The sequence below is a fragment of the Bos grunniens genome, chromosome 23 (assembly GCF_055505025.1).
Source record: "Bos grunniens cultivar Pamir isolate PY7600 chromosome 23, Bosgru_T2T1.0, whole genome shotgun sequence".
Lineage (NCBI taxonomy): Eukaryota > Metazoa > Chordata > Mammalia > Artiodactyla > Bovidae > Bos > Bos grunniens.
The window spans coordinates 51030906-51056830 of NC_141187.1; the positions used below are offsets into that span (position 1 = coordinate 51030906).

Below are 25925 nucleotides of genomic sequence, written 5' to 3' on the forward strand. Positions count from 1 at the left end.
CGGTGGTACGGAACCACAACAGAGTAGCATGCGACCACTAAAAGGCGACGGCGAAGCCTGCAGAGCAGGAGGAGGAAAGGCAGCTGCGAAACAACAGGCAGAGCGGTGTAAAATCACGGGAGGAAGACCGATACTACTGCTTTAGGACAGCAAAGGGGGGTTTTCTCCTATTTCTTGGCTTTCCGTGATCTATCTCTGATGCTTCCATCGTTCAAAGATAATCTTTCTAATAATGAACGCAGGCCTTGACCGTGAGGACAAGGGAACAAGCCCACGTCAGCGAGCCTGGCTGCCCCCTTCCGCAGGGGGAGGGCCGGGGCACTCGGCGTCCTGGGGGCGAGGCTGCGCAGCGCAGCCCAGGAGAGCCCCCCGCAGCCCTCGCGCACCTGTCAGCGACGAGGGAAATACGAGCGGCGCCCATCTGCTAAGCCCAGTCGATCCCCTGCATTACGAGCACGAGGCCAAGGACTCCCCAGGTACGCCATGTGCACTGCCAGCCTAGTTATCTGTTCACCGGATTTATAGGGGGTCACACAGGGCTCTTCGATCATTTATTGAAAGGAAGCAAGCTCCAATTTTCACATCTGGAGCAAAGAGGAGTGACTGCGCCCAGAAATGCATCATCATAACAGTGGGAGCGGGAGAAACCACCTGTCACCTCTGCTGAGGCAGAGAACGGGCACCGCCGTGCGGCCACACAGGCACCTATGAAGCCCAGCAGAGACTTCAGCTTGGGGGTGAAACCACCTGTCACCTCTCCTGAGGCAGAGAACAGGCACCGCAGTGCGGCCACATGGGTGCCTACGAAGTCCACCAGAGCCTTCAGCTTGGGGGAGAAACCACCTGTCACCTCTGCTGAGGCAGAGAACGGGCACCGCCGTGCGGCCACACAGGCGCCTATGAAGCCCACCAGAGCCTTCAGCTTGGGGGAGAAACCACCTGTCACCTCTGCTGAGGCAGAGAACGGGCACCGCAGTGTGGCCACATGGGTGCCTACGAAGCCCACCAGAGCCTTCAGTTTGGGGGAGAAACCACCTGTCACCTCTGCTGAGGCAGAGAACAGGCACCGCGGTGCGGCCACACGGGCGCCTACGAAGCCCACCAGAGCCTTCGGCTCGGGGGGTGAAACTGCCCTCAGATGCAGTGACCCGGAGCCGGCAGAGAAATCTGGGCCAGCACATCCCTGCCCTTCCTCTGCATTCCCGAACTCCAGGCTCCGCAGAGGGAGCGAGACGAGCGCCTACGGCCACCGGCGCCAAGTCAGGAACAGAGAGACGGCTTCCGTGAGGAGTGAACACCACCTTTCAACACAGAAGAGAGTCCCACGGGTGAGAGGGAGCCCTGCTAACAAGGACGCCGGAGAAGACAGTTCTGTAGCTTTTGAGATGAGAAAAATCTTAATTAGAGCCCAAAGAATGAGGTGCTCATGAGAAAGGACAGCAACACCTCCACACCTGGGCCACACCATTGGGAACCACCTGTGATGCTCTTTAAAAGCCCCCATGACCAGCACGCACGCCGGCCAGCTACCGGAGGATCACTGGAGGCGGACTGCGGTGCAGGCCACAGCTGGGAGCCGCCAGATTCGGGACGATTCTGCAGACACCGTCCAGAGCACAGTCGGTTTGAGTGTGACTGTGGGCCACTTCCACCAGCTACGATGATGGACCAGCCACTCACACCCGGCCTGGGAGGGGCTCGTGGCCACGCACACACAGCTCCCCACAACACATGCACCATTCAAACGCAGCACAGGAGACATTACCCACCCAGAGGACCTGCCTGGAAGAGTGGGGTGCAAAATCCCTCGGTCGGCGTTTCCAAGGGGCACCTCCCCGGCAGCACCGTGGGGGGCTGTGAGCCCAGGCCGCGTCGGGAGCTGGCCCTTGGCCCCCGCTGGGCCAGCATCCCCCAGGGAACGAGCTTGTTTCAGGACGCCATCAGGCCCCGCACAACCTAGTGTGTGAGGGACGACGCGGATGTCCTTAGCAAATCACACACAGGATCAAAGAAACAGGTACACTTCCAAGCTGCTGCTCCTGTACTGATAAAGATGGAAAGTTCACTTTATCTGAGTTTTTTTTTAAAGTCCTCACTGTTTACCACTGATCCATTCCAAGTCCCCCTCCCCCCGTTTAAATTCAGCTTCAGATCAGAATTCAGCTTAGATAGTTCTATTTAGTTTTATTGGAAAGCAAACTTTTGGCAGGGGTAGGAAGAGCAGAGATATATACAAAACTTCGGCAGGATCAATTTGCATTTATTCAAAGCATTTACAGGCAAAATTTGACCCAGGAATTTAAATAAAATCAAACATACTGCATACATCCTGAAAGATAGTTTAAATAAGAGAACATTTTACAGCATAAATTTAGAAAGGCAGGGAAAAAAACATACAGAGATATTAAATCTAAGATGTTTAACAACATGAGCTGTGACGGCAGACGGCCTGGGTTTGAACCCATGCACAATGCCCTGAACCGCGTTTCAGAGCCTCTGCACCTCGACTGGTGTTTGCGTCAGAGGTTCTAAGGGCAGACCATCAGACCATCAGGCTCAGATCCGGGTCTGCATGTGAGCGGTGTGAGCACACGTAACCTCCCCGCGCCCGCCCCCTCACCCCCGTGACCTGGAGCAAGAAATGGACCTACCTCCGATCTGGAGAAACCAGAACCCTCGCGCACAGCTGCTGTGGCAAACAGTCTGGCGGTCCCTAAAAATATCAAACACAGAGTTACCACAGGGTCCAGCAATTCCACATCTGGGACAATGCCCCAAAGAGCTGTGAGCAGACAGAGGGACAGATATTTGGACACCCGTGCTCACAGCAGTATGTTCACAACAGCCAAAACGGGGCCGCGGCCCAAGTGCCCGTCAGCACAGCCATGGACAGAATGCAGTGCACACCCACGGTGAAGTATTACTCACCCTTAAAAAGGAAGGGGACTCTGACACGCTCTGACGTGGATGAACCTTGAAGATAACTATGCCAAGTGAAATAAGCCAGTTATGAAAAGACAAAACACTGCTTGACTGCATGTATATGAGTACGCACAGAAACAGAGAGAACGGCGGTTGCTAGGGGCTGCGGAGGAGGGTTGGGGAATTAGGAGTTCAGTGAGGACGGAGGTGAGTACTACACGTAATATGCCAGCAAATCTGGAAAACTCAGCAGCGGCCACAGGACAGGAAAAGGTCACTCTTCGTTCCAATCCCAAAGAAAGGCAATGCCAAACACTGTTCAAACTACCGCACAATTGTACTAATCTCACATGCTGGCAAGGTAATGCTCAAAATTCTTCAAGCAAGGCTTCAACAGTACATGAACTGAGGACACCGAGATGCTCAAGCTGGATTTAGAAAAGGCAGAGGAACCAGAGATCAAATCACCAGCATCCGTTGAATCATAGAAAAAGCAAGAGAATTCCAGAAAAACATCTATTTCTGCTGCACTGACTACGCTAAAACCTTTGGCTGCGTGGATCACAACAAACTGGAAAATTCTTAAAGGGATGAGAATACCAGGACACCTTACCTGCCTCCTGAGCCGTCTGTATGCAGGTCAAGAAGCAACAGTTAGAACCAGACATGGAACAACGAACTGGTTCCAAATTGGAAAAGGAGTACGTCAAGGCTGTATACTCTCACCATTATTTAACTTCTATGGGAGTACATCATGAGAAATGCAGGGCTGGATGAAGCACAAGCTGGAATCAAGACTGCCGGGAGAAATATCAATAACCTCAGATATGCAGATGACACCACCCTTATGGCAGAAAGCGAAGAGGAACCAAAAAGCCTCTTGATGAAAGTGAAAGAGGAGAGGGAAAAAGCTGGCTTTAAACTCAACATTCAAAAAACGAAGATCATGGCATCTGGTCCCATCACTTCATGGAAATAGATGGGGAAACAAAGGAAACAGTGACAGACTATTTTTCTGGGCTCCAAAATCACTGCAGATGGTGACGGCAGCCATGAAATCAGAAGACGCTTGCTCCTTGGAAGAAAAGTTATGACCAACCTAGACAGCATATTAAAAAGCAGAGACATTACTTTGCCAGCAAAGGTCCGTCTAGTCAAGGCTATGGTTTTTCCAGTGGTCATGTATGGATGCGAGAGTTGGACTATAAAGAAAACTGAGCACCAAAGAATTAATGCTTTTAAACTGTGGTCTTGGAGAAGACTCTTGAGAGTCCCTTGGACTGCAAGGAGATCCAACCAGTCTATCGTAAAGGAAATCAGTCCTGAATATTCATTGGAAGGACTGATGCTGAAGCTGAAACTCCAATACTTTGGCCACCAGATGCGAAGAACTGACTCAATGAAGACCCTGATGCTGGGAAAGATTGAGGGCAGAAGGGGGTGACATAGGATGAGATGGTTGGATGGCATCACCAACTCGATGGACATGAGTTTGAGCAAACTTCGGAATTGGTGATGACAGGGAAGCCTGGCGTTCTGCAGCCCATGGGGTCGCAAAGAGTCAGACGTGACTGAGCAACTGAACCGAACTGAACTGAGATTCAGTTTGGGGAAATGAAAAAGTTCTGAGTTGGATGGTGGTGAAGGTTTACCCAAAATGTGACTGTACTTACTTAGTGCCACTGAATTGCACGTTTAAAAATGTTTAAGATGGTGATTTTTGTCTTATAAATTTTATCATAATTTAAAAAAGAAAATGAACAAGATCGACTAGCCGCTAACTGACGGATGTGCTGTGAGGACTGGCCATCCATGAACCGTTTACAGCACCGGGCACAGGGCGGTCCTCCATGAATACGAGCTGCTGCTTCAGTCGTGTCCAACTCCACAGACGGCAGCCCACCAGGCTCCTCTGTCCCTGGGATTCTCCAGGCAAGAACACTGGAGTGGGCTGCCGTTTCCTCCTCCAAATACAAGCTTCTCTCTTCCTTTCCTGTCTCTGGAGCACCCCCTTCAGGCCCCACTTCGGGTTCTGCAGAAACAGATGCTCAGTGACTAGACTCTGACTCCCCGCCCCCAGAGCTGTACACCTTGTGCGGTGGGGCAGCTCCAGCCCTGGGCTGCCTTCCAGGGCAGATGCTCTGATATTGGGACAAACCCACTGCCATCAAATGAAGATGAAGAAACCACCTAATTTCTGCAGTCTTCACACATAGAGCTGAGAGACCACATTAAAAAAAAAAAAAAAGATTTTGTCTATTTCCTAAATTGTTTGTGAATAATTTTGCCTCAAAAATAGGTTCACAGGCTAATGCTATCACACAGGTCTGATAGTGAAGAAGAGAAAAAAAGTTGCCCTGATATTCATAAAAATTCTTTCTCCTTTAATCATAATCAAGACTATTTTACTTTGCTTCGTCATTTAAAAGTCACTTCATTATGAAAACGTTCAAGCATATACAAAGGTAGAGACCTAACTGCTGCTGCTGCTACATCGCTTCAGTCGTGTCCGACTCTGTGCGACCCCACAGACAGCAGCCCACCAGGCTCCACCGTCCCTGGGATTCTCCAGGCAAGAACACTGGAGTGGGTTGCCATTTCCTTCTCCAATGCATGAACGTGAAAAGTGAAAGTGAAGTCGCTCAGTCGTGTCCAACTCTTCGAGACCCCATGGACTGCAGTCTACCAGGCTCCTCCGTCCATGGGATTCTCCAGGCAAGAACACTGGAGTGGGTTGCCATTTCCTTCTCCAATGCATGAGAGTGAAAAGTGAAAGTGAAAGTGAAGTCGTGTCCGACTCTTAGTGACCCCATGGACTGCAGCCTACCAGGCTCCTCCACCATGGCGGAGGAGCCTGGTAGGCTGCAGTCCATGAGGTCTCGAAGAGTCCTAACTAGCCCCTGTGTATCCCACTTAATAGCCAACTTTAACCTCTCTGACTACCTAAGACTCAACATCCTCCCCCAAAAGGCTGGAAAAAGAACACCAGGATGGTTACATTGAAGCAATGTTCATTTCTAACAATCCTTATTTTCATCATTACTACTTTACTCTTAGTTCTTTTTTGGTATCTTCTCACCTGCTTTCCTTCTTTTTCTTTGAAACTACAAATAATTGCAATACTTACCAGGCCAGGGTTATTGTGAGGATATAACCAACATGAAAGTGCAGAGCTTGATGTCTGACACGTGAGACACTCCTGAGAAATTTTACTTCACACACACACACACACACACACACCCCCTCCCTCCTCTGCTCTCCATCTTCTCCTCCTTCTGACACACCAGTCCTGCTCCCCCTGCCCCTCTGCTAAGCCAGGGATCCCAAACACAAATGCCTAACTCACCTAGAAGACCCCAAATATAAAGACAAATCCAGAAAGTGGATAAACTGAGATGACAAATGCATTTAACATTTAGGGTTGGGGCTCAGCGACAGGAACCTCTTGAGGTTCATTAGTGCTCAGACTCTCGATTGTGTCCAACTCTTTGCAATCCCATGGCCTGTAGCCCTCCAGGCTCCTCTGTCCATGGGATTCCCCAGGCAAGAATACTGGGGTGGGTAGCCATTTCCCCCTCCAGGGGATCTTCCAGAGCCAGGGATTGAACCCACATCTCTTACATCTCCTGCATTGGCAGGTGGGTTCCTTACCACTGCACCACTGGAAAAGAGCAACATTTAGTGTACTAGCCACTAAAGTAAAAATTAAAAAACATGCCCCGTTCAGTGACTGTATGTTATTTAACAGAAAAAGCAGGCTAAACACAACACTGCAAAACAGCATGAACAAGGATTCCCATGCAGGTCATGTCCGTGTGTGTGCTTATATTTTAAACATTAAACCCTTTTTTGATGATCCAAGAAGTTTTATATGCTGATGAAATTCATTCCTTGCAGTACTTTTTGCCAGTGGCAAACCTGCCACCTCTAATTTGTTTTAAAAGGAATTCTAATCACCCAATCAATCATACTCTTGACCTTTGGCCTTCGCGGTCGCCCCGCTGTGGTCAAAGCCGGCTGTAAAAGTCCGCGTTCTAACAGTGCTGTCGTCCTCAGGCTCCAAATCGCCCAGGACAGGAATGCCATCTGCCCCAACCCTCCGGCAGAGGCAAAAGCGGCACCTGAAGCTTCTAATTCGTCTTCTACCGAGATTCTTTCAGTAAGACTGAATGTCTAAGATAGTATTAAGTAATAACTTTTCCTCCACTGGGGTTTAAAGACTTATAAATCATCCGAGTCTTTACACAGTGAAATCCGGTCTCTTCATTACAAAATTCAACAGGTCATTTTTGCTTTTAAATAACTTTTCTTTCTGCAGAGACATAGTGACCGAGTAATAATCCTTCCAGACGCCCCCTCCCCTCTGAGCACACACTCAGTCTGAGCTGCACGGGAGGCCACCGTCTGGCTGTGAAGAGGTGTCCGCGTCTGCCCCCTGCCCTCCTTGTCCCCACCAGGCTCCCTGGGTGGCACGCGGCAGGGCACACCCGTGACGCAGCCGGGACCACCAGGGAAACATGAGGGGTGACCGCAAACAGACGCGGGCACGTCGAGTGGAGCAGCGGGCTTGGGGTGGGGTGAAGGATGGGATCATTTTAGACCCGCTGACGGGACAAGCAGATGGACACGTGCAGTGATGTTCACCTCGGTGGCTAAGTCACAAGGCGAAGGAGCAGGTCAAGGGGGGTGGCCCCGGGCGGGGGGGGGGGGTGTGGGGCGTGGAGAGCCCACCCGTGGAGGGAGGAGAGCTCAGCTCTGAGCATCCAAGCTAAGACGGGGAGCAGCACTTCAAGGAGGCAACTGCAAACTGGTCGCGTGTGAAACACCACAGCTAAACTGCAGGGGCTAAATGAGGGGTCAGGTAACTTAATCACGACAAAGTTCTCCATCTTCCAGAAGCTGTTTCAGTGATGAATAAGATGCACTTAAAACGATATGCAAATGCTATCCCAAATGAAAGGCACACAAACAGAAAGCGCTGAGGAACAGGATACCGAGGCCACGGTGGGGTGGTGGGGGCTGCCGAGCACAGAATCAGGCTGGGAGGCCCAGCCCACTCACTGACCCCCCGCTCAGTGGAGAAGAGCCAAGTGACCGGCCCCCAGATGCTCTGAAGGCACCTGCAGAAACACGACACTCCCTCTTCATGAAGACAAGCTCTTAAAATAGGAATAGATAACGACTGCGTTAATAAGATCCCAATATATCCACCCAAACTCTGGGATCGTGATGTGAGAAACCCTGAAAGAAGGCCAGAAAGTCCAACTTCCGAGAAGAGAAATGGCAATCAGAGAGTGCCACCAAGTGCCCTGAAAGGAATCGGAAATGCCTCTGAAAGCTATAGAACAATGTGCAAACTCAGAGAAATGCAAATTAAAACGCAATTAGATTTTTGAAAATCTACAGACTGGGGAAGAGCGTGTTGATACCATATTACAAGGGTCTAAGAAACGGGCATTAACGGTAAAACATCTATAGAGGAAAGTCTGACAACATATTGACATTTAAAAGGCACATATTTAATTCAACAATTCCACCTGCAGTATATTAAAGACTCCCTTCTTGCACAGGCACAACACGAGGCATGAACAAGCATACTCACTAAACGATCTTGATGGCACACGATGTGGGTTACAACCTGGGGACCTGAGACCACTCCCGGCCTCCCCCCGCCCCTTCAGTCCGTCGGCAGGGCCTCGGAACTGTCTCTACAGGGTCGCCGCCATCCAGCCCGCCTGCCCACCCTCACAAGCCACACAACCCTCAGCATTCTCCCAGGGCAACTGAACAGGCTTTAGAGCCTTCCGCTCGGAACAGTCGCCTCCTCTCATGCACCGTATGTGCTGTGCCCAGATCTGGGCATTCCAGGCGGTGCTGGTGCTAAAGAACCCGCCTGCCAATGCCGGAGATGTGAGACATGGGTTCAGTCCCTGGGTCAGATCCCCTGGAGAAGGAAATGGCAACCCACTCCAGTATTCTCGCAGGAGAATCCCATGGACAGAGGAGCCTGGTAGGTTATGGTCTATAGGGTCACAAAGAGTCAGACCAAGCGACTAAAAAGTATCTGGTGAGGGACACGCTTCCCTTCAAATCCCCCAGATTCCTGGTGCTCACGAGGGGACTAAACGCCATCCTGACCCTGTCAATTCAGATGTGTCCAGTGGTCACATTGATGTTATACTACGGTGCGTTAGTCACTCGGTCGTGTCCAGCTTTGTGGATCCCATGGACACAAAGGCTCCTCTGTCCATGGGATTCTCCAGGCCAGAATACTGGAGTGGGTTGTCATTCCCTCCTCCAGGGGATCTTCCTGACCCAGGGATCGAACCCAGGTCTCCTGCATTGTAGGTAAATTCTTACTTAGCATTATACTAGGGTGGGAGGTATTAAAAATACTAAGTGACTGTTTTTGGTTCTTTTTGCCTTTCTCAGTGGAGACTGGTAAAAAGTTTGGAATCCCAAGCACATGAAAACATATTCAAGGAAGTCCATCTTACCATCTGTCACTAAAAAGTCATTCTCTAGAGTTACTGTTTTCTCAAATGAGCAAGATGATCTTTCTCGAGGTGAGCATGTTAAGGTTAGTGATGGCTGGGGGCAGGGACTAAAGCAGGTAATTTCGGGTCCTTAATGAGAAGTGTCTGCCATTTCCCAAGGAAAGGCAACTATGCATCAGGTAGGCCAAGGTTATCTTAAACGAGGTGATTCCTGGAGACACGTAGATATTAGTATTACATATTAGTGTGGACAATAATTTATGGAAAAGAATTTTAAAACTCATCAAATTCATAGAAATAAAAGTAAAACAGTTGTTCCCAGGGGCCAAGGGGAGAGGAGAGGGGGCAGTCAGGGTTCAACAGGGTCTGGGAAGATGAAAAGTTCTAGCAACAGGATGGCAGTGATGGTGAACGCACTAACGCCACTGAGCCGCACACGTTAAAATGGCTAAGATGCTGACCTTTATTACATCGATATATAAACACAATTTTTCAAAATCCACCATGAAAATGAATTTTAAATATCTTATTTTTAATAAGTAAAAGATGCAACTACTAATTCTTTTTATTTCTCATATCAAGACCTAAGACAATATAGACAAAGCATCAATACAGACAATACAGACAAAAGTTTAATATAGACAAATAAATCAATATAGACAAAGTGTAAATCTTATGGCTCTAATGCAGTAATTATTAAAGTTTATCTTGATAATTCTTTTTCTAACCCTAGTGTCACTTGGAAAATACTAACATATAAAATTTAATCTGCTAATTCTCCTTCTTTTTAATTCCACTCCTCACTTAAAAAGCTTTCGGCCTTCAAGGTCAGGTGCATGCCATGTAGTCAGAAAGCAATTCTTACGTAAGTAGCAGCTGACGGTGGTTAGCCGCAGAAGGCTGGAATGCAGAGAACTCAGCCCTTGTGCCTGAAGGATCCTCCCACAAACTAAAGCCCAGAAGGGCTCCGGACTATGGATAAAATGCAATTAAAATATTAAAAATTTAAAAAAATAAAGAATGGGCGGAAAGTGCAACGACAATCCTAAGTCATGGAAGGCCATTGAGGACACAGGATCTTCTTCTGCTTCTCAAGCAGACCATAAAACACGCCTGTTGCGCACTGTAAAACGAGCTGCACTCGCACTGCCAGGAGCAGACCTTCTCAAAGGCTGTGAGATTACCTGTGCTCAACAGGTTTGTAGTCAATGGTAATGTTTTTCAAGGTTAGAAGCTAACAAAATCACATCCTCTAGACTGAGGTGTCCAATATAGTAGCAGCTAATCTATATACAGCTACGTAAACACCAGGGCTTCCCCGGTGCCTCAGACAGTAAAGAATCCCCCTGCAATGCAGGAGACCTGGGTTCAGTCCCTGGGTCGGGAAGATCCCCTGGAGAAGGAAATGGCAACCCCCTCCAGTATTCTCACCTGGGAAATCACACGGACAGAGGAGGCTGGCGGGCTACAGTCCATGGGGTCACAAAGAGTCCGACACAACTTCGACTAACTAACACTTCCATGTAAAAACTAAAGTTAAAAATTCAGCTCCTTAGTTGCAAGAGTCACATTTCCAGTGCTCAAGAGCCACATGGGGGTGGCGGCTGCCACAGTGGACGAGGCAGACAGAAACACTTCCATCTTCCCTGAACGTGTCCTGGACAAGAGCTGCGCTGGCACTAAGGGCCGTTTCCCGAAGCCCCCACAGCAGCTTCCATCCACTCACCTTACACACGTGTGCTCAACTCCACCTATGCGACAGGACCGGCGCCAGCTGTCCGGCATGGCAGTGAGTAAAACCAACAATTTAAGTAGGAGATAAAGAGAAACCCCAAGATACAAATGGAGACACTATTTTTAGTTATAGGTAAGCAGGGGGGGAGGGCTGGCTGAAGAAGTCACCTTTAAGCCAAGATTAGAAAGATAAGACATTTAAGTAGACAGTTTCCAAACAGAGGGGCTGAAGAACCCATGTGCTCAGCTGGGAGGGGGCCTGCATATTCCAGCAGCTGATTCTCCTGCTTCTGCAGCCGTCTCATCAGACCTGAAACACCAAGCAGAGCAGTGAACTGACACCCAATCTATTCTGGGGGAGTCGGACAGCGGTCCAGATAGAATCCTCAGCCCTTCCTTGTCCTCTAAACCACCCACCTTTCTGCCATTTCATTTCCGGAAGGACAGACTTCTGAGTGGGCAGAAGCAATGAACTTTGTTACTTCTTAGCAGGGAAGGGGCTAAGTGAGGCTCCTGAGCAACCCTGCGCCCTAACGGGCTGTGTCCACATGGGCGCTGGAGACACCTCCATCCCAGGCTGAGCAGCTTCCACGTGGCGGAGCTGTCAGCGTTCCCGCTGGGGGCCGACCGCTCACCCTGACCTCGAGCTGCAAGACCCAGCTGCCAGGATGACCCTCACTGGGTGGGTGATCTTTCCCAGGTGGCGGGCACCTTCGCCGGGTCACTGCCCCGCAGACAGCACACTGCTGGGGGGCTGCACACACCCTCCAGGCCTTTGAACATCTCTGCCCACAACTCAGTGGCCCGATCACACACCGCGTCATTCTCCCAGCTTCACTTCCTTCTCTTCCTTCACAACCAAGCGGCCGTGCCTCTCACGGTCCCGGCATCCTCACAGGGGCTCCCAGGGCCTGCAGGACGCTCGCCCGGGGCCTCTACACAGAGCCCTCTGGGGAGCCCGCGGGATCTGGAGAGCAGCGTCTGGCCTGCCCTGGTCCAGCCACCCACCAGGAAGCCCCTTCCCACCCCAGTCATGCTGGGAACAGAAGAACAGAACCTCCACTGCTGGGATGAGCTGCAAGGCTGAGACTGGGGGGAAGGCTGCCTTCTCACACCGAAGTAAGTCAAATGTGGACGTTATGCTTATCACGTCAGGCTTTGATTTTTCCGTCTTAATGAAGAAAAGGCCAGTAACAGAACTAAGTAAACAGAAAGCCCCAGAGGGGTGGATGGTTACGGAGACTGCGTTAGGGAGGCCTCTCCACACAGGCCCTGACACCCACCGGCAGCGACGTTTCTACCCAAACATGTGTCAGTAGTTAAAACTGGGTTTCTTTCAAAGTATGCCATTAACCTTTTGGATAAAACTTGGTAAAAAAAAAAAACTTCATTTTCCTTTATTTTGCAGAAAGCATAAGCTTCTGGTGTTAGAATATTATGTGAATGCAACACAAAAAACGAAACACACAAAAAACCTATGCGCCCGTCAGACCTGGTTCACTCTCAGCAACCACAACCCCTGCACACCGTTTCTCCAGAAAACCAGAACAGAGCGTCTCAGCTCAGACACCGCGGACCAGGGGGCTGATAAGCTACACACAGTCACCGCTTAGTTCTGGAGGCTGGAAGCCCAGGACCCGGGCTGCCCGAAGATTTGGAGCCGGGTAAGAGCACACGTCGGAGAAGGCAATGGCAAGCCACTCCAGTGCTCCTGCCTGGAGAATCCCATGGACGGAGGAGCCTGGAAGGCTGCAGTCCATGGGGTCGCTAAGAGTCGGATACGACTGAGCAACTTCACTTTCACTTTTCACTTTCACGCATTGGAGAAGGAAATGGCAACCCACTCCAGTGTTCCTGCCTGGAGAATCCCAGGGATGGGGAAGCCTGGTGGGCTGCCGTCTATGGGGTCGCACAGAGTCGGACACAACTGAAGCGACTTAGCAGCAGCAGCAAGAGCACACTTCCTGGATCACAGACTGTGTCCTCACACAGCAGGCGGGGCCGGGGGGCTCCCTGTGGTCCCTTTTATAAGGACACGCATCTCATCCTGGGGCTCCGCTCCCATGACCTAAGCACCTCCCCAAGGCCCACCTCCCAACACAGCACATGGGGGTGAGGATCTCAACATATTATTGGAGCTGCAAGGTGATGGAGAATGGGTGGGGGACTACCGCTGACAGGGATGGAACCGGATCGTTATACAGGGAGCTGCAGAAGTCCCAGTAGGGGATTATAGAGAGGGAAGCCAGGGGAACTTTTGGAGACCACTGTAAGCTAATGATAGGGCAAGCAAGCCTATCATAACATCTAGAACAAAGCAGGCCTGCTTAACTACAGAGTGTGACATATGCCCCAGGTCATTAAGTGAAAGGAAAAATGTTACCACCCTTCTGCTGATTTGAATAAGTGCTATGACCTTCCTAGTATGACCTCACAGTTAGAGATGCTCCAGCCCTACGTGAAGGAGGAACTCAACACGTGGTCTTCTCCCCTCCTCAACTGTCCTTGGATTATAAAAATGCAGCCCCCTCGCCCGGCCCTTGCATCTCTCACGAGAAGCCTGTATTAATAAATCTACTGCTTGCCTGTCACTTCCCCTCTCCCTGAATTCCTTTTGCACTGAGACACAAAGAACCTGGGCATCAGTAAGTCCAGACATCAGGTGAATGATTACAATTAAAAGGCCGTGGGTTAGAGTCCCAGCGTGAGCTGCAGAGTTTCACAACCGTTCAGCTTATGGCACAAACTCATGAGAAGACGTTCCTGGTCTTGGCACAGTCCCTAGAGGTAGGGAGGGTACAGCTCATCTCCCTTCTGCTTTGGACTGAAGAGAGGAGGTAAGCAGGGAAAGGCGATCAGGTCACAGATCACACACCCGGGGCAGAGTCTGGCTAACCTTTGACCTTCCAGACTTATGGTCATTACTGCACCCACTTAGGGATCTACTACCACAGTTGAAAATGGGTCAAAAATCAATGGCTGCTTACTTGAAGTTAACTACACAGAAAATCTAACTTTAGAGAAAGTCTTCTTGAAGAGTTAGGCTTCTCGTACAAACAGAGTAAGATGTAAGACACTACAGAAGTCACCTACTCTGCTCGGCTTCCTTATTCTGTGGGGCAATCCACAGTGGGCTGGGCACAAGGACAAGCTTTAAAGTGAGGGTGAAAACTGATGTGATACTGGGATTTTATGGAAAAAAACTTACATAATGCTGCACACAGGGAAAACACCAGTGCTCTTCCAAGTTATGAATAAATTACAAAATATAAAGATGTAATTTTTAAAAGTCCAAAAACATCGTTCAAATCTTAAACACATTCACTTCTAAACACGGGATTTCTGATAATCTGCCATTACAAAAAAAAAAAATTTTAGCTTCGGTACTGCCAGCACCCTTTACATCCCGGACAAGTTATTTGGGAAATCATCTGACTTTAAGAACAAATGTTTAAAGCATCGGGGAGTTGGTGGTCCTTAACTTCAGCAAGGTTCACTGCACCTTTCTTGCTTCTGATCCAATACCTTTCTGGCAAATTAAAAAAAAAAAAAAAAAAACACTTGCTGTATCTAAAAAGTACCTACAGCCACTCTCTTGGATTTTATTAGTCTTTTAAAGCAATGATAGTCAACATAATAGCAAATTATTTAAAATAAAATTATAAACTATTTTTTGTGAAACTGGGAAGTTCTCACTTCCCTCAGTTAACTCCTTATACTAATAGGTGACTAGACTACCCAAACTAAACTTTATATATTTGGAAAGTTTTGACTTTCCAAAGACTTTATTTGGAAAGTTTTCTTTAACAACAGTTAAAGTCAGTCAGACATGTTAATTGTATATGGTAATGATTATGAGACAAATAACTGCATATCGTAATAATTATTCCAACTTCATTTTCTACATGAAAGTAAAATACATTAAGATAATGCAATCCGCACTATTTTTAAACAAGCCCAAATAACCTTCATGTTTTTTCTTCTAACTTTGATAGCTTTCTCTATCTGTACCTTGCACAAACGTGGTTTTCCCAGGTGCCACGTTCCTAATTTATATCGTCAGCACTCAACTGTGTTATCACAGTAAGGAAAAACAGCTCCGGATCTTCTATAATAATGCCCGAGTCCCTAGCTCTGGATCTTCTTCTATAATAATGTACGAGTCCCTTGGTCTTGAATCATTTGAGTAATGCCAAAGCAGTTTGAGCAAGCTCTGGGAGTTGGTGATGGACAGGGAAGCCTGGTGCACTGCAGTCCATGGGGTCGCAAAGAGTCGGACACGACTGAGCAACTGAACTGAAAGGATACACTCAAAATATCAGAACTGCTTTCAATTAACCCAAAGCGAAGCATGCCCAATGACTGATCACCCTGCAGGAGTAACAGGAGTTTGGCTACTCTGTAAAGAGCTTTATTTTGAGACTCAGAGACTTATGAAGCATAACAAAAATCAAATGGGAAGTGTAAGAGAATTTTTAATAAAAGTGTTTTCTCTTCCGTGCCGTTTGAAAAATGCAATTATAACAAGTACCATAACAAATACAAAAGTATATGTAGATATGCAAGGACCCTAGGTTATAAGTACCCTGAAGTGTCTGCCCTTAAAGTTTCTGAAAATAGGATAAACTTTGAAATTGACTCAGAGTGACTTCAAAATGAGATAAGTAAACACAATCATAAACAGCGTGGTGGGAGAAAGAGAGATGTGAACGGAGACTTGTCTCTCTCGTGTAAGTTACCCTTCGCACCTTGTTGAAGGAGAGAACTCTGGCTGTCACCAACGTTGGCTACAGACACAGATTCCAAAACCGAGACGAGAACTTTGCAAACACTTTGAGTAGAACCAGCGGAGGCCTCCCCGCGCCGGGCTCTACGTTCCACGAACAGAGCAAACCGCATCCACCCGGATAATAAGGGGAATCAGGAAAGTTGGCGTCTTCAGAGAAAGCAGAGGACTTAGCTGGGAAGAGCTTAAGGAGGAGATTTGCTCCGCTTCTTGCCTGGGGAGCGGACACGGTCCCAACAGAGTCCTTAACCCCGTAAGCCCCCCGGCTCCAGTCCAGGCCGCCCGGTGCCCCCTGTCCATCAGACCACGTAGGTCCGCGGGCGCACGCAAAGCTGACCGCCCGCCGCGCCCCGCGCGCACTCACCTGCCGCTCCCGGGAAACGCGAGACCGCCCGGGGTGGAGGGCTCGGGGCCTCGCGGGGCTCCTCAGCGCGGCGCTCACAGACGCCTGGGCGCCGCCATCTTGCCCAGGAAGCGGGCCTCGCGCCGGAGGCCCCCGGGCGGGCGCCCTCAGCGGAGCCGGAGCGCCGAGGAGCCCCGGCGTGTGGCCCCGCGGCCCCGCACGCCCGCGGCGGCCCGTCCCCGCGCGGCCGGGTCCCGCCCCCCGCCCCCGACCCAGGCGTCGGCGGAGTCGGCGCCCGCGCAGCGCGCACGGCGGCTCAGGCGGCGCCGAGGGCAGCCCGAGCGGAAGGGCGGGGATAGAGCCGGCGCTCGGTTACCTGGCGACGCGGAGCGCCTCGGCCTCCCCCGCCCGGCCGCCCGCTGACCCCCGCCTCCGCCGTAAGGAAGAGCAGTCCGCGGCCCGCCGTCCGGCCTCAGCCGCTCCGCGTCCTCCGAGGGCGGCTGCCTCGCGGGACCCCGGGGCGGCCGCCGGGAACGCCTCCCGCAGGCGCCGCCCCCTTAGCTGTCCGAAGCCCGCCTGCGCCGCGGCGCGCGGCCGGAGCCCCCTGGAGGCGAGACCCTTCATCCGGGGCGCGCGGCCGGAGCCCCCCTGAGGCGGAGACCCCCTCGTCCGGGGCGCGCGGCCAGAGCCTCCCCTCAGCCGGGGCGCCTCTGAGCCCGAGCCCCGCTGAGGCGGGGTGTGGGCCGCGCCCTGCGCGCAGCCCCGCGCCCGCGTCCCGCCCGCGCTTCCCGCGGCGGCGGCGGCGGCGGCGGTTTCGCGGGTCGAGTTTAAACTCGGGGCCTCGGCGGAGAGGACCCCCTGCGTGTTGCGCTGAAGATGGCGGCGTCCAGCCGCGCGCAGGTGCTGGACCTGTACCGCGCGATGCTGCGGGAGAGCAAGCGCTTCGGCGCCTACAACTACCGGTGAGCGGGGGGACGCCCTCGGGGGCGGGAGAGGCTCGTCCCTTTCCCCGGAGTCGGACCCTTTGCTCGGGCACCTCCGGTAGGGGCGCTCTCTGCTTCCAGGGCGGACGCCGAGGTGCAGGGGTTCCTGCCAGCTTGGGGCACCTGTGAGAACTCCTCGTGGTATCGCAAGCCTGGCCGGTAGAAGCGCCCCGCAGTAGCCACGGCCCACAACCGAGGGCCCTCTCTAGCCGCCGTTCCCTGCACCTCCGAGGTGTCTTCCTTAGCCCCTTTGCTCGCCAGGGTGCGTTCTGCTGTTGTCCTCGGCCATGGGGCGGGGTTTGTGAGCAGGACACGCAGGTAACGGTAAACCGAGAAAGATGGGCCCGGCTTCCAGGAGCTGAAATGTTGACCCAGACGGGGATCCAGCTTTCATGACCTCAGCAGCAGGGGAAGGAGAGCCTAAGCTCTTCCATCCGCAATGGAGCGCACAGCTTTTGCACGCCTGCCCCATTCTCATGTCTGCTCTTGAGTTCCATTTTCTCTTTCGACGTTTGTGTCTGCTTCAGAGCATCTGCTGTCTTTTTCTGCTTCCTTATAACCTCTGACTCACCACGGATGTATGTACTTTATGGATTTTCTCTCTGCATCTTTGTGGATTTGGTATTTTCTACTAACTATCTGGTCCTCTGAGTTTCAGCCTTATTCCCAAAGCAAGAATTTGATAAGACCTGCTCTTCTCTTCACACCTGGTCTCACCTTCCATGACTGAGCACCCGGAAGACTGGGTTTCCTTGCAGCAGAATCTGGGATCCCTGGAGCAGGCCTAGTTGGGTAGCTGCCCCAGGCTGGGTGGATGAGCTGGCGGACGCTAGGGTAGACCCAGTGCAGCTTGCTTACCAGACAGACACTAAACCTCCCAAGCAGTGACTTCCTAATTTTTAGACACCTGTATAGAAAAGGTACTCATCCTATACTTTTGAGAATGTCTAGGTCATATGAATGAGGTCATGTCCAACTGGTCAGGTAGTTAATTAAAAAAACAAAACATTTCTGAGAGTGCATTGTTTCATTTAATGACTTTGGCTTTGGCAGCTAAGGTTCGTAAACAGTAGATATTCTGTTAGAATTTTAAACAAAAAGTTAACCCATGCTTAGTATCAAGAACTTAACCAAGTCTGTTGAAGGACCCAACAAAATATGCTTGTAAATAAGTTGAACCTTCTTCACCACAGTCAGGAAGAAGAATTTGTAATTTACTTAATAAACAAGAACTGCAGGAAATTCACTCGGCACTGTACTCTGTAGGCAGAAAGTGGAAATTACATGGTAACCGTACTTACAGAATATCGGTTCACATGATACTTGGAGTAATCCTTTTGAGCTAAACTTATATTATCCACATGTGAATACATTGTCCAGAGGAATCTGGTAATCAGTTTTCACTGTTGCCTGCAGTCGTGTACCTACACCCTGAGATTCCCACCATTATGTCCTAAGATAATAAATGGGTTGTAGAATATGTCCTTGTTTTGTATAGATCTTAAGGCTGTGTCTTGTGGATTGCAAGGAGCACGCCTCCCCTGTACTTCTCTCTCTCTGGCATCCCTTTAATCACTTCTGTCTTGAGTTCCCCTGCTTGCTTTGAGCTTCAGCCGGTGTAACTGGGGGCTGGTTTTCCTTGTTCTCGTCACTCTGCTTTCCCCACAGGTCCATACACGTCCTATTGCTACTGTCTTTGACATCAGGGCTTCCAGGCACTCCCCAGACTGCTTTGCCTGGTACCGCAGCTCCTGGGGATAGCAAGATGAGAGCATGGGGCTCAGCAAGGCCCCCACCATCAGCGGCTCTTTGACGGGTCTCTGTAGGACACAGTGTAGAATCACTCTCACAAACTGGTGACGCCATGGCGGCCCGCACAGGGTGATGACTCAGCGCTTCCCAGAAGACAGCTCAGGACCACAGGCACGAAGCAGCCTGGTGCGCTCAGGTGACACCGCCGAGCAGAATTCTGCTGGAGAGTTAAGTGAGCTGCTGGGGTCGGAAAGGGCCACGCAAGGGCCGTGCTGAGGAACCCGGGCTTCATTCTCAGCTACCAGGCGGCCAGTAGAGAGCTTCACGCCAGAAAGTGTCCCGGCCAGACGTGCTGTTTAGCTAGACCGTGCTGGCGCCAGGGGAAGGATGACTGTGAGGGCGGGACCCAAGGACCCCAAAGGAGGGTTGGTTACAGTGGTGCTGAGGAGAGATCAGGGCCCTTCTGAGGGCCTGAGGAGCGGAAGATACAGGGAAAGATACACTTGATTAATAATTAGAAGGTAAAACTGTTAGACCTCGATGAGTGATTGGATTCAGGAATAGAGAAGAGAATCCAATCAGAGTCTGAAATACCACCCAGGTTACTAAGTGAGGCACAGAGGGGCCAGTGTAAAAGCTGTACCATTAACTAATTTAAGAAATACAGAAATAGCTAGTCTTGTGGATGTGAAAGTTGCTCAGTCGTGTCCAACTCTTTGGGACCCCATGGACTATACAGACCATGGAATTCTCCAGACCAGAGTACTGGAGCAGGTAGTCGTTCCCTTCTCCAGGGGATCTTCCTAACCCAGGGATCGAACCCAGGTCTGCCGCATTGCAGACAGATTCTTTACCATCTGAGCCACCAGGGAAATCCAAGAATACTGGAGTGGGTAGCCTTTCCCTTCTCCAGCAGGTCTTCCCCACCCAGGAGTTGAACCGGGGTCTCCTGCGTTGCAGGCAGATTCTTTACCAGCTGAGCTACCAGAGACTTGTGAGTTCGTTTTGAGGACTCGAGTAAATGTCACCTGGGGGGGTCCCCAGCAGAGGCAGTTATTCTCCGGAGTCTAAAGCTCAGAGGAGCAACCAGGCCTGGCGTTGCCATCATCACGTTTGCTGTGACGCTGGGCAAGTCACTGCACCTCTCTGCACTTCAGTTTCTTAATCTAGAAGGTGGAGGAATGACTTATCTGTGTCACAGGAGATGAGGTTTAAGTGAATGAATACTTAATCAAGTGCTCAGAATTGTGCCTGGCGCAGAGTAGGCACTGAATAAGTCCAGTTATTTCTTATCATAAGTGGGATATTTGATATTTGGTAACATTTCCAGGTGGAGAAGGCAATGGCAACCCATTCTAGTACTCTTGCCTGGAAAATCCCATGGTTGGAGGAGCCTGGTAGGCTGCAGTCCATGGGGTCACTAAGAGTCAGACATGACTGAGCGACTTCACTTTCACTTTTCACATTCATGCATTGGAGAAGGAAATGGCAACCCACTCCAGTACTCTTGCCTGGACAATCCCATTGATGGAGGAGCCTGGTGCGCTGCAGTCCATGGGATCGCTAGGAGTCGGAGACGACTGAGCGACCTCACTTTCACTTTGCATTGGAGAAGGAAATGGCAACCCACTCCGGTGTTCTTGCCTGGAGAATCCCAGGGACGGGGGAGCCTGGTGGGCTGCCGTCTATGGGGTCGCACATAGTCGGACATGACTGAAGCGACTTAGCAGCCACAGCAGCAGCAGCAACATTTCCAGGAAGAGTATTCAGAGCAGTGGTTCTCAGCCCGGGCCAGTTTTATTCAGCCACGTCTGGAGACGTTTTTGGTTGTCACAACGTTAGCGGAAGGACGCCACTGGCCTCTAGTAGTTAGCCACCAGAGGTCCCGCCAAGCTTGGGACAGTGCCCCACAGAAAGAGTTCTGTGGCCCTGAGTGTCAGTCGTACCAAGATTGTGGAATCTTAGTTTATGGTGAGAAAATTAGTGGGCTTAGGATGTGGTTCCAGAGAACATAAAAATTTGAGGTGTTGGCTCCCCTGCAAGGATGCAGAAAAATCAGTCTAAGAACATGGTTCTCAACTTATTGGTCTCAGGAATCTTTTACATCCTTAAATGTTTCTGAGGGCCTTGAAAACCTTGCTTATGTGGGGCATAGTTATCAATATTTATATTAGAAAGTAAAACTGAAACATTTTAAAGCATTTACTTTTGGGTACTGTTCATGGGGTTCCTGAGGCAAGAATACTAGAGTGGTTTGCCATTCCCTCTCTATTTCTAAGTAAACAGAAAAACCTCAGCGTGCTAAGTCGCTTCAGTTGTGTCCTACTGTGTGACCCAGTGGACTGTGGCCCGCCAGGCTCCTCTGTCCATGGGATAATCCAGGCAATACTGGAGTGGGTTGCCATGCCCTCCTCCGGGGGATCTTCCCTACCCAGATTTCGAACCCAAGTCTCTTATGTCTCCTGCATTGGCAGGCGGGTTCTTTACCACTAGCGCCACCTGGGAAACCCCTTGCACACTAACATAAATAACACCTTTATGAAGAATAGCTATTTTTCTCCCCCCACCAAAAAAAAAAAAACAGTGATGAGAGTTTTGCTATTTGACATGTTTTGCAAGTCTCTTTAGTGTTTGGCTTAGTGGAAGACGTCTGCGTTCTGTATTAGTTTCCACCTAGAGCTGTCACTATGTCACACATAGCCTAGCCTCTGGGAAATTGCTCTGTCCACTTAACAGAGAGTCAGGCTCAAAAAGGCAAATGCCTGTTTGAAACGATAAAAATTCCTTTTCCTGATGGATCTCCTGAAAGGTCTCCAAGGCCCCAGCGGTCCCTGGGCTGCTCTTGGATGACCGCTGAAGTGTCTGAGAAGCAGGAAGCAGGCAGACAGCAGTGTCGCCGGAGTCAGGGCCTGGGGGCAGCAGGCCACTTGCTGTAGCAAGGTCCAGTAGATGAAAAGAGAAGCGTCCCCAGCGTAGGGACCTCCGGGGACCTTTCCCAGGGCAGCATATGAAGCGGTTAGGACACAGCCCAGGGAGGGGTGCTGAGAAGTGAACCATCTCCATGAGTGTAGACCACCACCCCCTCCCCCAGGAAGCCTGGCTGACATATGCGAGTGTGGGAACTGCTAGAGAAAGGCCACACACAAGCGACAAACGCCGCCTCTGCCGGCGGACGTGGCGGCCTGGTCACTGAGGAGGAAGAACACTCCCTTTGCCATCAGAGAAGGAGTGGATTTCAGTTGGAATATAAGAGGACGGGAAGTTGAGGCGATTGGTGCCGTGCGGCAGCCTGTTTCTGGATAACGAGGAAGGTGCTCAGGTGGTGTGTTCTCATTAATGACGTGCACCATGCTACTTGTCTCTGCCATTTATCCCTTGAATCTAGAAATTCCATCTTAGCTCTGCACTCCTAGTGCTTAGCACAATACCTCCCTACTCAGTGCTTATAAAAATACTTGTTGAAAAGCAGGGGGGAGTTGTATTCAGAGGTAATTTTCATCAGCCATTCAGCCCTACTGATTAAAAATGTATATTGCTGTAAATGTGAGAGAAGGCAAGAGTAATGCTCAAATGCTTACCCAGCTGAGTGTCAGAACTCCTTCTCACTAAGTGGTTGAGTCTCTATTATACTTGTTGCACGCTAAGTGTTGTGTTGGGAGCTGCAAATCAGAATGAGCCGTACATTAAGGGTAGAGTGGTGAGTGGTGTCAGAAGTGTGAGCCACCTTGAAAGCAGATCTCATCAGGAGTGCTTTTCCTGAGAAATCTGTATGCAAGTCAAGAAGCAACAGTTAGTACCGGACAGGGAACAGCCTGGTTCCAAATAGGAAAAGGAGTACGTCCAGGCTGTATATTGTCACTCTGCTTATTTAACTTATATGCAGAGTCCATCATGAGAAATGCCAGGCTGGATGAAGCACAAGCTGGAATCAAGATTGTTAGGAGAAATATCAATAACCTCAGATATGCATATGACACCACCCTTATGGCAGAAAGTGAAGAGGAACTAAAGAGCCTCTTGATGAAAGTGAAAGAGGAGAGTGAAAAAGCTGGCTTAAAACAACATTCAGAAAACTAAGATCATGGCATCTGGTCCCATCACTTCATGGAAATAGATGGGGAAACAATGGAAACAGTGACAGACTTTATTTCCTTGGGCTCCAAAATCACTGCAGATGGTGACTGCAGCCATGAAATTAAAAGACGCTTGCTCCTTGGAAGAAAGCTATGACCAACCTAGACAGCATATTAAAAAGCAGAGACATTACTTTGCCAACAAAGGTCCTTCTAGTCAAGGCTATGGTTTTTCCAGTGGTCATGTATGGATGTGAGAGTTGGAGTATAAAGAAAGCTGAGTGCTAAAGAATTGATGGTTTTGAGCTGTGGTGTTGAAGAAGAGTCTTGAGAGTCCCTTGGACTGCAAGGAGATCCAACCAGTCCATTCTAAAGGAGATCAGTCCTGAATATTCATTGGAAGGACTGATGCTGAAGCTGAAGCTCCAGTACTTTGGCCACCTGATGCAAAGAACTGACTCACTGGAAAAGACCTCGTTGCTGGGAATGATTGAGGGCAGGAGGAGAAGGGGACGACAGAGGATGAGATGGCTGGATCACATCACTGACTTGATGGACATGAGTTTGAGTAAGCTCCTGGTGTTGATGGACAGGGAGGCCCGGCGTGCTGCAGTCCATGGGGTCGCAGAGAGTCAGACGCGACTGGACTGAGCAGGAAATCTGCACAAGGTGCGTAAGTCAGTTGGGTCACCCTTCTCACACGGAAAAAGTTCAGAGCATGAGACTGCTCAAGCTGGTTCAGCAGCTCCGTGATGTCAAGGTATCTCGAGTCTCAGGTTTCCTCTCATGCTTATGCCTGATGGTTGCAAACAGCTCTTAAAGGTCTGAATCCATCCTTATTCAAGGTGAGACAGAGGAGCAGTGCCAGCGGGGCATGGATGGGCTTTCCCTTCCATGAGGAAAGGGTCAACTTTCCCGGAAGCTTTCCAGCAGACTTCTGGTTCGGTCTTATTGACCAGGACTCAGTTACATTCCCACACTAGCTGAGCAGGGGCTGGGGAACTAGGTTGCAGCTCATCTAGCCTCTGCAGCAGAAGGTAACAGAGAAAAGCACCGGAGTGACTGCTGGCTCGCCCACGGTCGGCTCTCCAGGTGCGCACGGCAAGGCGCGGGAGGCGACATGCCCAGGGCACTGGGAGCCAGCCGCAGGTGGTGCTGGACGCCCCGGCCGGGGCTCCGTCCCAGATGGGCTCGTGCTGAAGAGCTGAGAGAACTAGCCGGCGGGCAGTAGAAGGGGTCTGAGGGAAAGGAGAGGCCTGGAAGGGTGGGCAGCAGGTGAGGTCACGGCTGCTCAGCACAGAATGGGGACTGGGAAGTTCCAGGTCTCTGCTTTCCACACCTCCGCACTGTTGCGTTCCAGCTCCCTACAACCTGGGTGTCCTCTGACGCGGCCTCCAGACGTCTTAGAAACCTGAGCCCGCAGACGCTTATTTTCACAGTTTCTTCTTACAACTGCAGCAGCTAAACAGGCTCTCTGGTTTCCTGACAGCTAAATTACTAACTGCTGGTACGTGTCACTCTGAATTACTACTGCACAACCGATTGCAGCATTGTGGAAGTCTTTGCAGTCTGGTGAAGGGACTAGATAATGACCCCATTTAGGAGTCTGGTTTCTTTTTGAAGTGGGAGCTGAGCACCTGGAACCGTGACCTTGTCGAGCAGTCAGCACCCCGGCAGAGGGTTCCGCTCCTGTGTTTCTGCTTTCATTGTTGCGGCTCGTTTTTGCGCTGGCGGCCTCTTCTGCTGCATGTGTCCCTGATCACTGACTGATGGAGAAGGCTGGGGTGAACAGCACCCGGCCAGCATGGGGTGGCAACTCCAAGCACCTTTCCGAGCACCTTCTGCAATGGGCCAGCCAGGCTAGAGAACGCAGGGCCAAGTGTCCCTTCACCCCAGAACAGAGCGGGTACTCCCTGAGAACCCAGAGCATGGACATGAGTGCCCCGGGGCCTGGGGGAGACGGAAGACCAACTCCGGGCGGCCCTGCTGTTACAGGATATTCTGGTGATGGGCGTGTGACGGGGACACGGGGGGCAGCTCAGGAAACTCACGGAGGAAACGTGCAAGTTGAAGTACGCCCTGGCACTGCGGATTTGTGGTATTAGAGCGCCGCACAGATCCTGCGCAGACGACACCGTGGACGTCGTTTCAGCCTCTTGGCCTGACTGCCAGTCCAGTTTTAACTGTATACGTCTCTTCTCCTTTAGAAACTTAAAACCTTTCAATACGTTCTTCATTTCAGTAACTGTAACTCCAGCCTCCCCACCAGGAAAATCTTTGTTCTGTCCTCAGACTTAAACATGCCTTTAACCAGGAGTTGCTGATACGTGAGAAAATCCGGCCTCTTGTTCTTTTTCACCTTTTATCCCTTAACTCAGTTTAGAGCCGCACAGACCAGATGTCACTTGTGACGGCTCTCAGGCTGGGAAGCGGTGAAATGTAGTATTTTGCTTCCTGGCATTCTCAAGGACAAGATTATTAGGAGTTTCCCCCCAGGTACAAAGTTTTCCCTCTTTTTAAGTCATGAAATGCCTGTTTATATTGTGAGGATTCGGAGATATGGTGGAACTCTGTTCTACTGTATACGATTTTTGATATATAAAAAATAATCATATAAAAAATTAGTTTTGCCTACAATAAAATGTGGAACAAGCCATATGTCTCTATGAAAACAGCTTTAACTGTGTTTATTACAGGCTATGCAAGAACACAGAGAAGGTGGGGAGAAATACAAGAGAAAAAAAGACTACTATTAAATTTTCTAATTTCTTCCCAAATTAAGCCCTCACTGTGTTCTGAGTTAATACCGATGGGCCCTTTGATGGAACTGTCGGC

The 25925-nt window shown here is 50.4% G+C and overlaps 2 protein-coding genes across 41 annotated transcripts in view; one reads left to right on the forward strand and one right to left on the reverse strand.

The window, feature by feature from the left end:
* Positions 1–16906, reverse strand: part of FARS2 (phenylalanyl-tRNA synthetase 2, mitochondrial) — a 310200-nt gene extending 293294 nt beyond the window's left edge. For 14 of the 37 annotated variants that reach the window (XR_015152577.1, XM_086370386.1, XM_086370380.1 and 11 more), the window contains exons 1-2: positions 16659–16906; positions 2652–2713 (exon numbers count right to left, since the gene is read on the reverse strand). Coding sequence is in view for 13 of the 37 variants with exons in the window: in XM_086370386.1 (XP_086226512.1) it covers positions 2652–2713; positions 16659–16906 (310 nt within the window). In the remaining 24 variants the exon portion in view is untranslated. Of the gene's footprint in view, positions 1–2651; positions 2714–2928; positions 3384–16303; positions 16405–16658 lie in introns of those variants that run through there. The other 23 variants (XR_015152578.1, XM_086370406.1, XM_086370402.1 and 20 more) reach the window with 6 other exon arrangements.
* LYRM4 (LYR motif containing 4) overlaps positions 16661–25925 on the forward strand; it is a 93163-nt gene continuing 83898 nt past the window's right edge. For 3 of the 4 annotated variants that reach the window (XM_086370413.1, XM_086370415.1, XM_086370412.1), the window contains exon 1: positions 16661–17244. In XM_086370413.1, coding sequence (XP_086226539.1) covers positions 17159–17244 — 86 coding nt within the window. In that variant the 5' untranslated portion in view covers positions 16661–17158. The remainder of the gene's footprint in view (positions 17245–25925) is intronic. The other variant, XM_086370414.1, reaches the window with a different exon arrangement.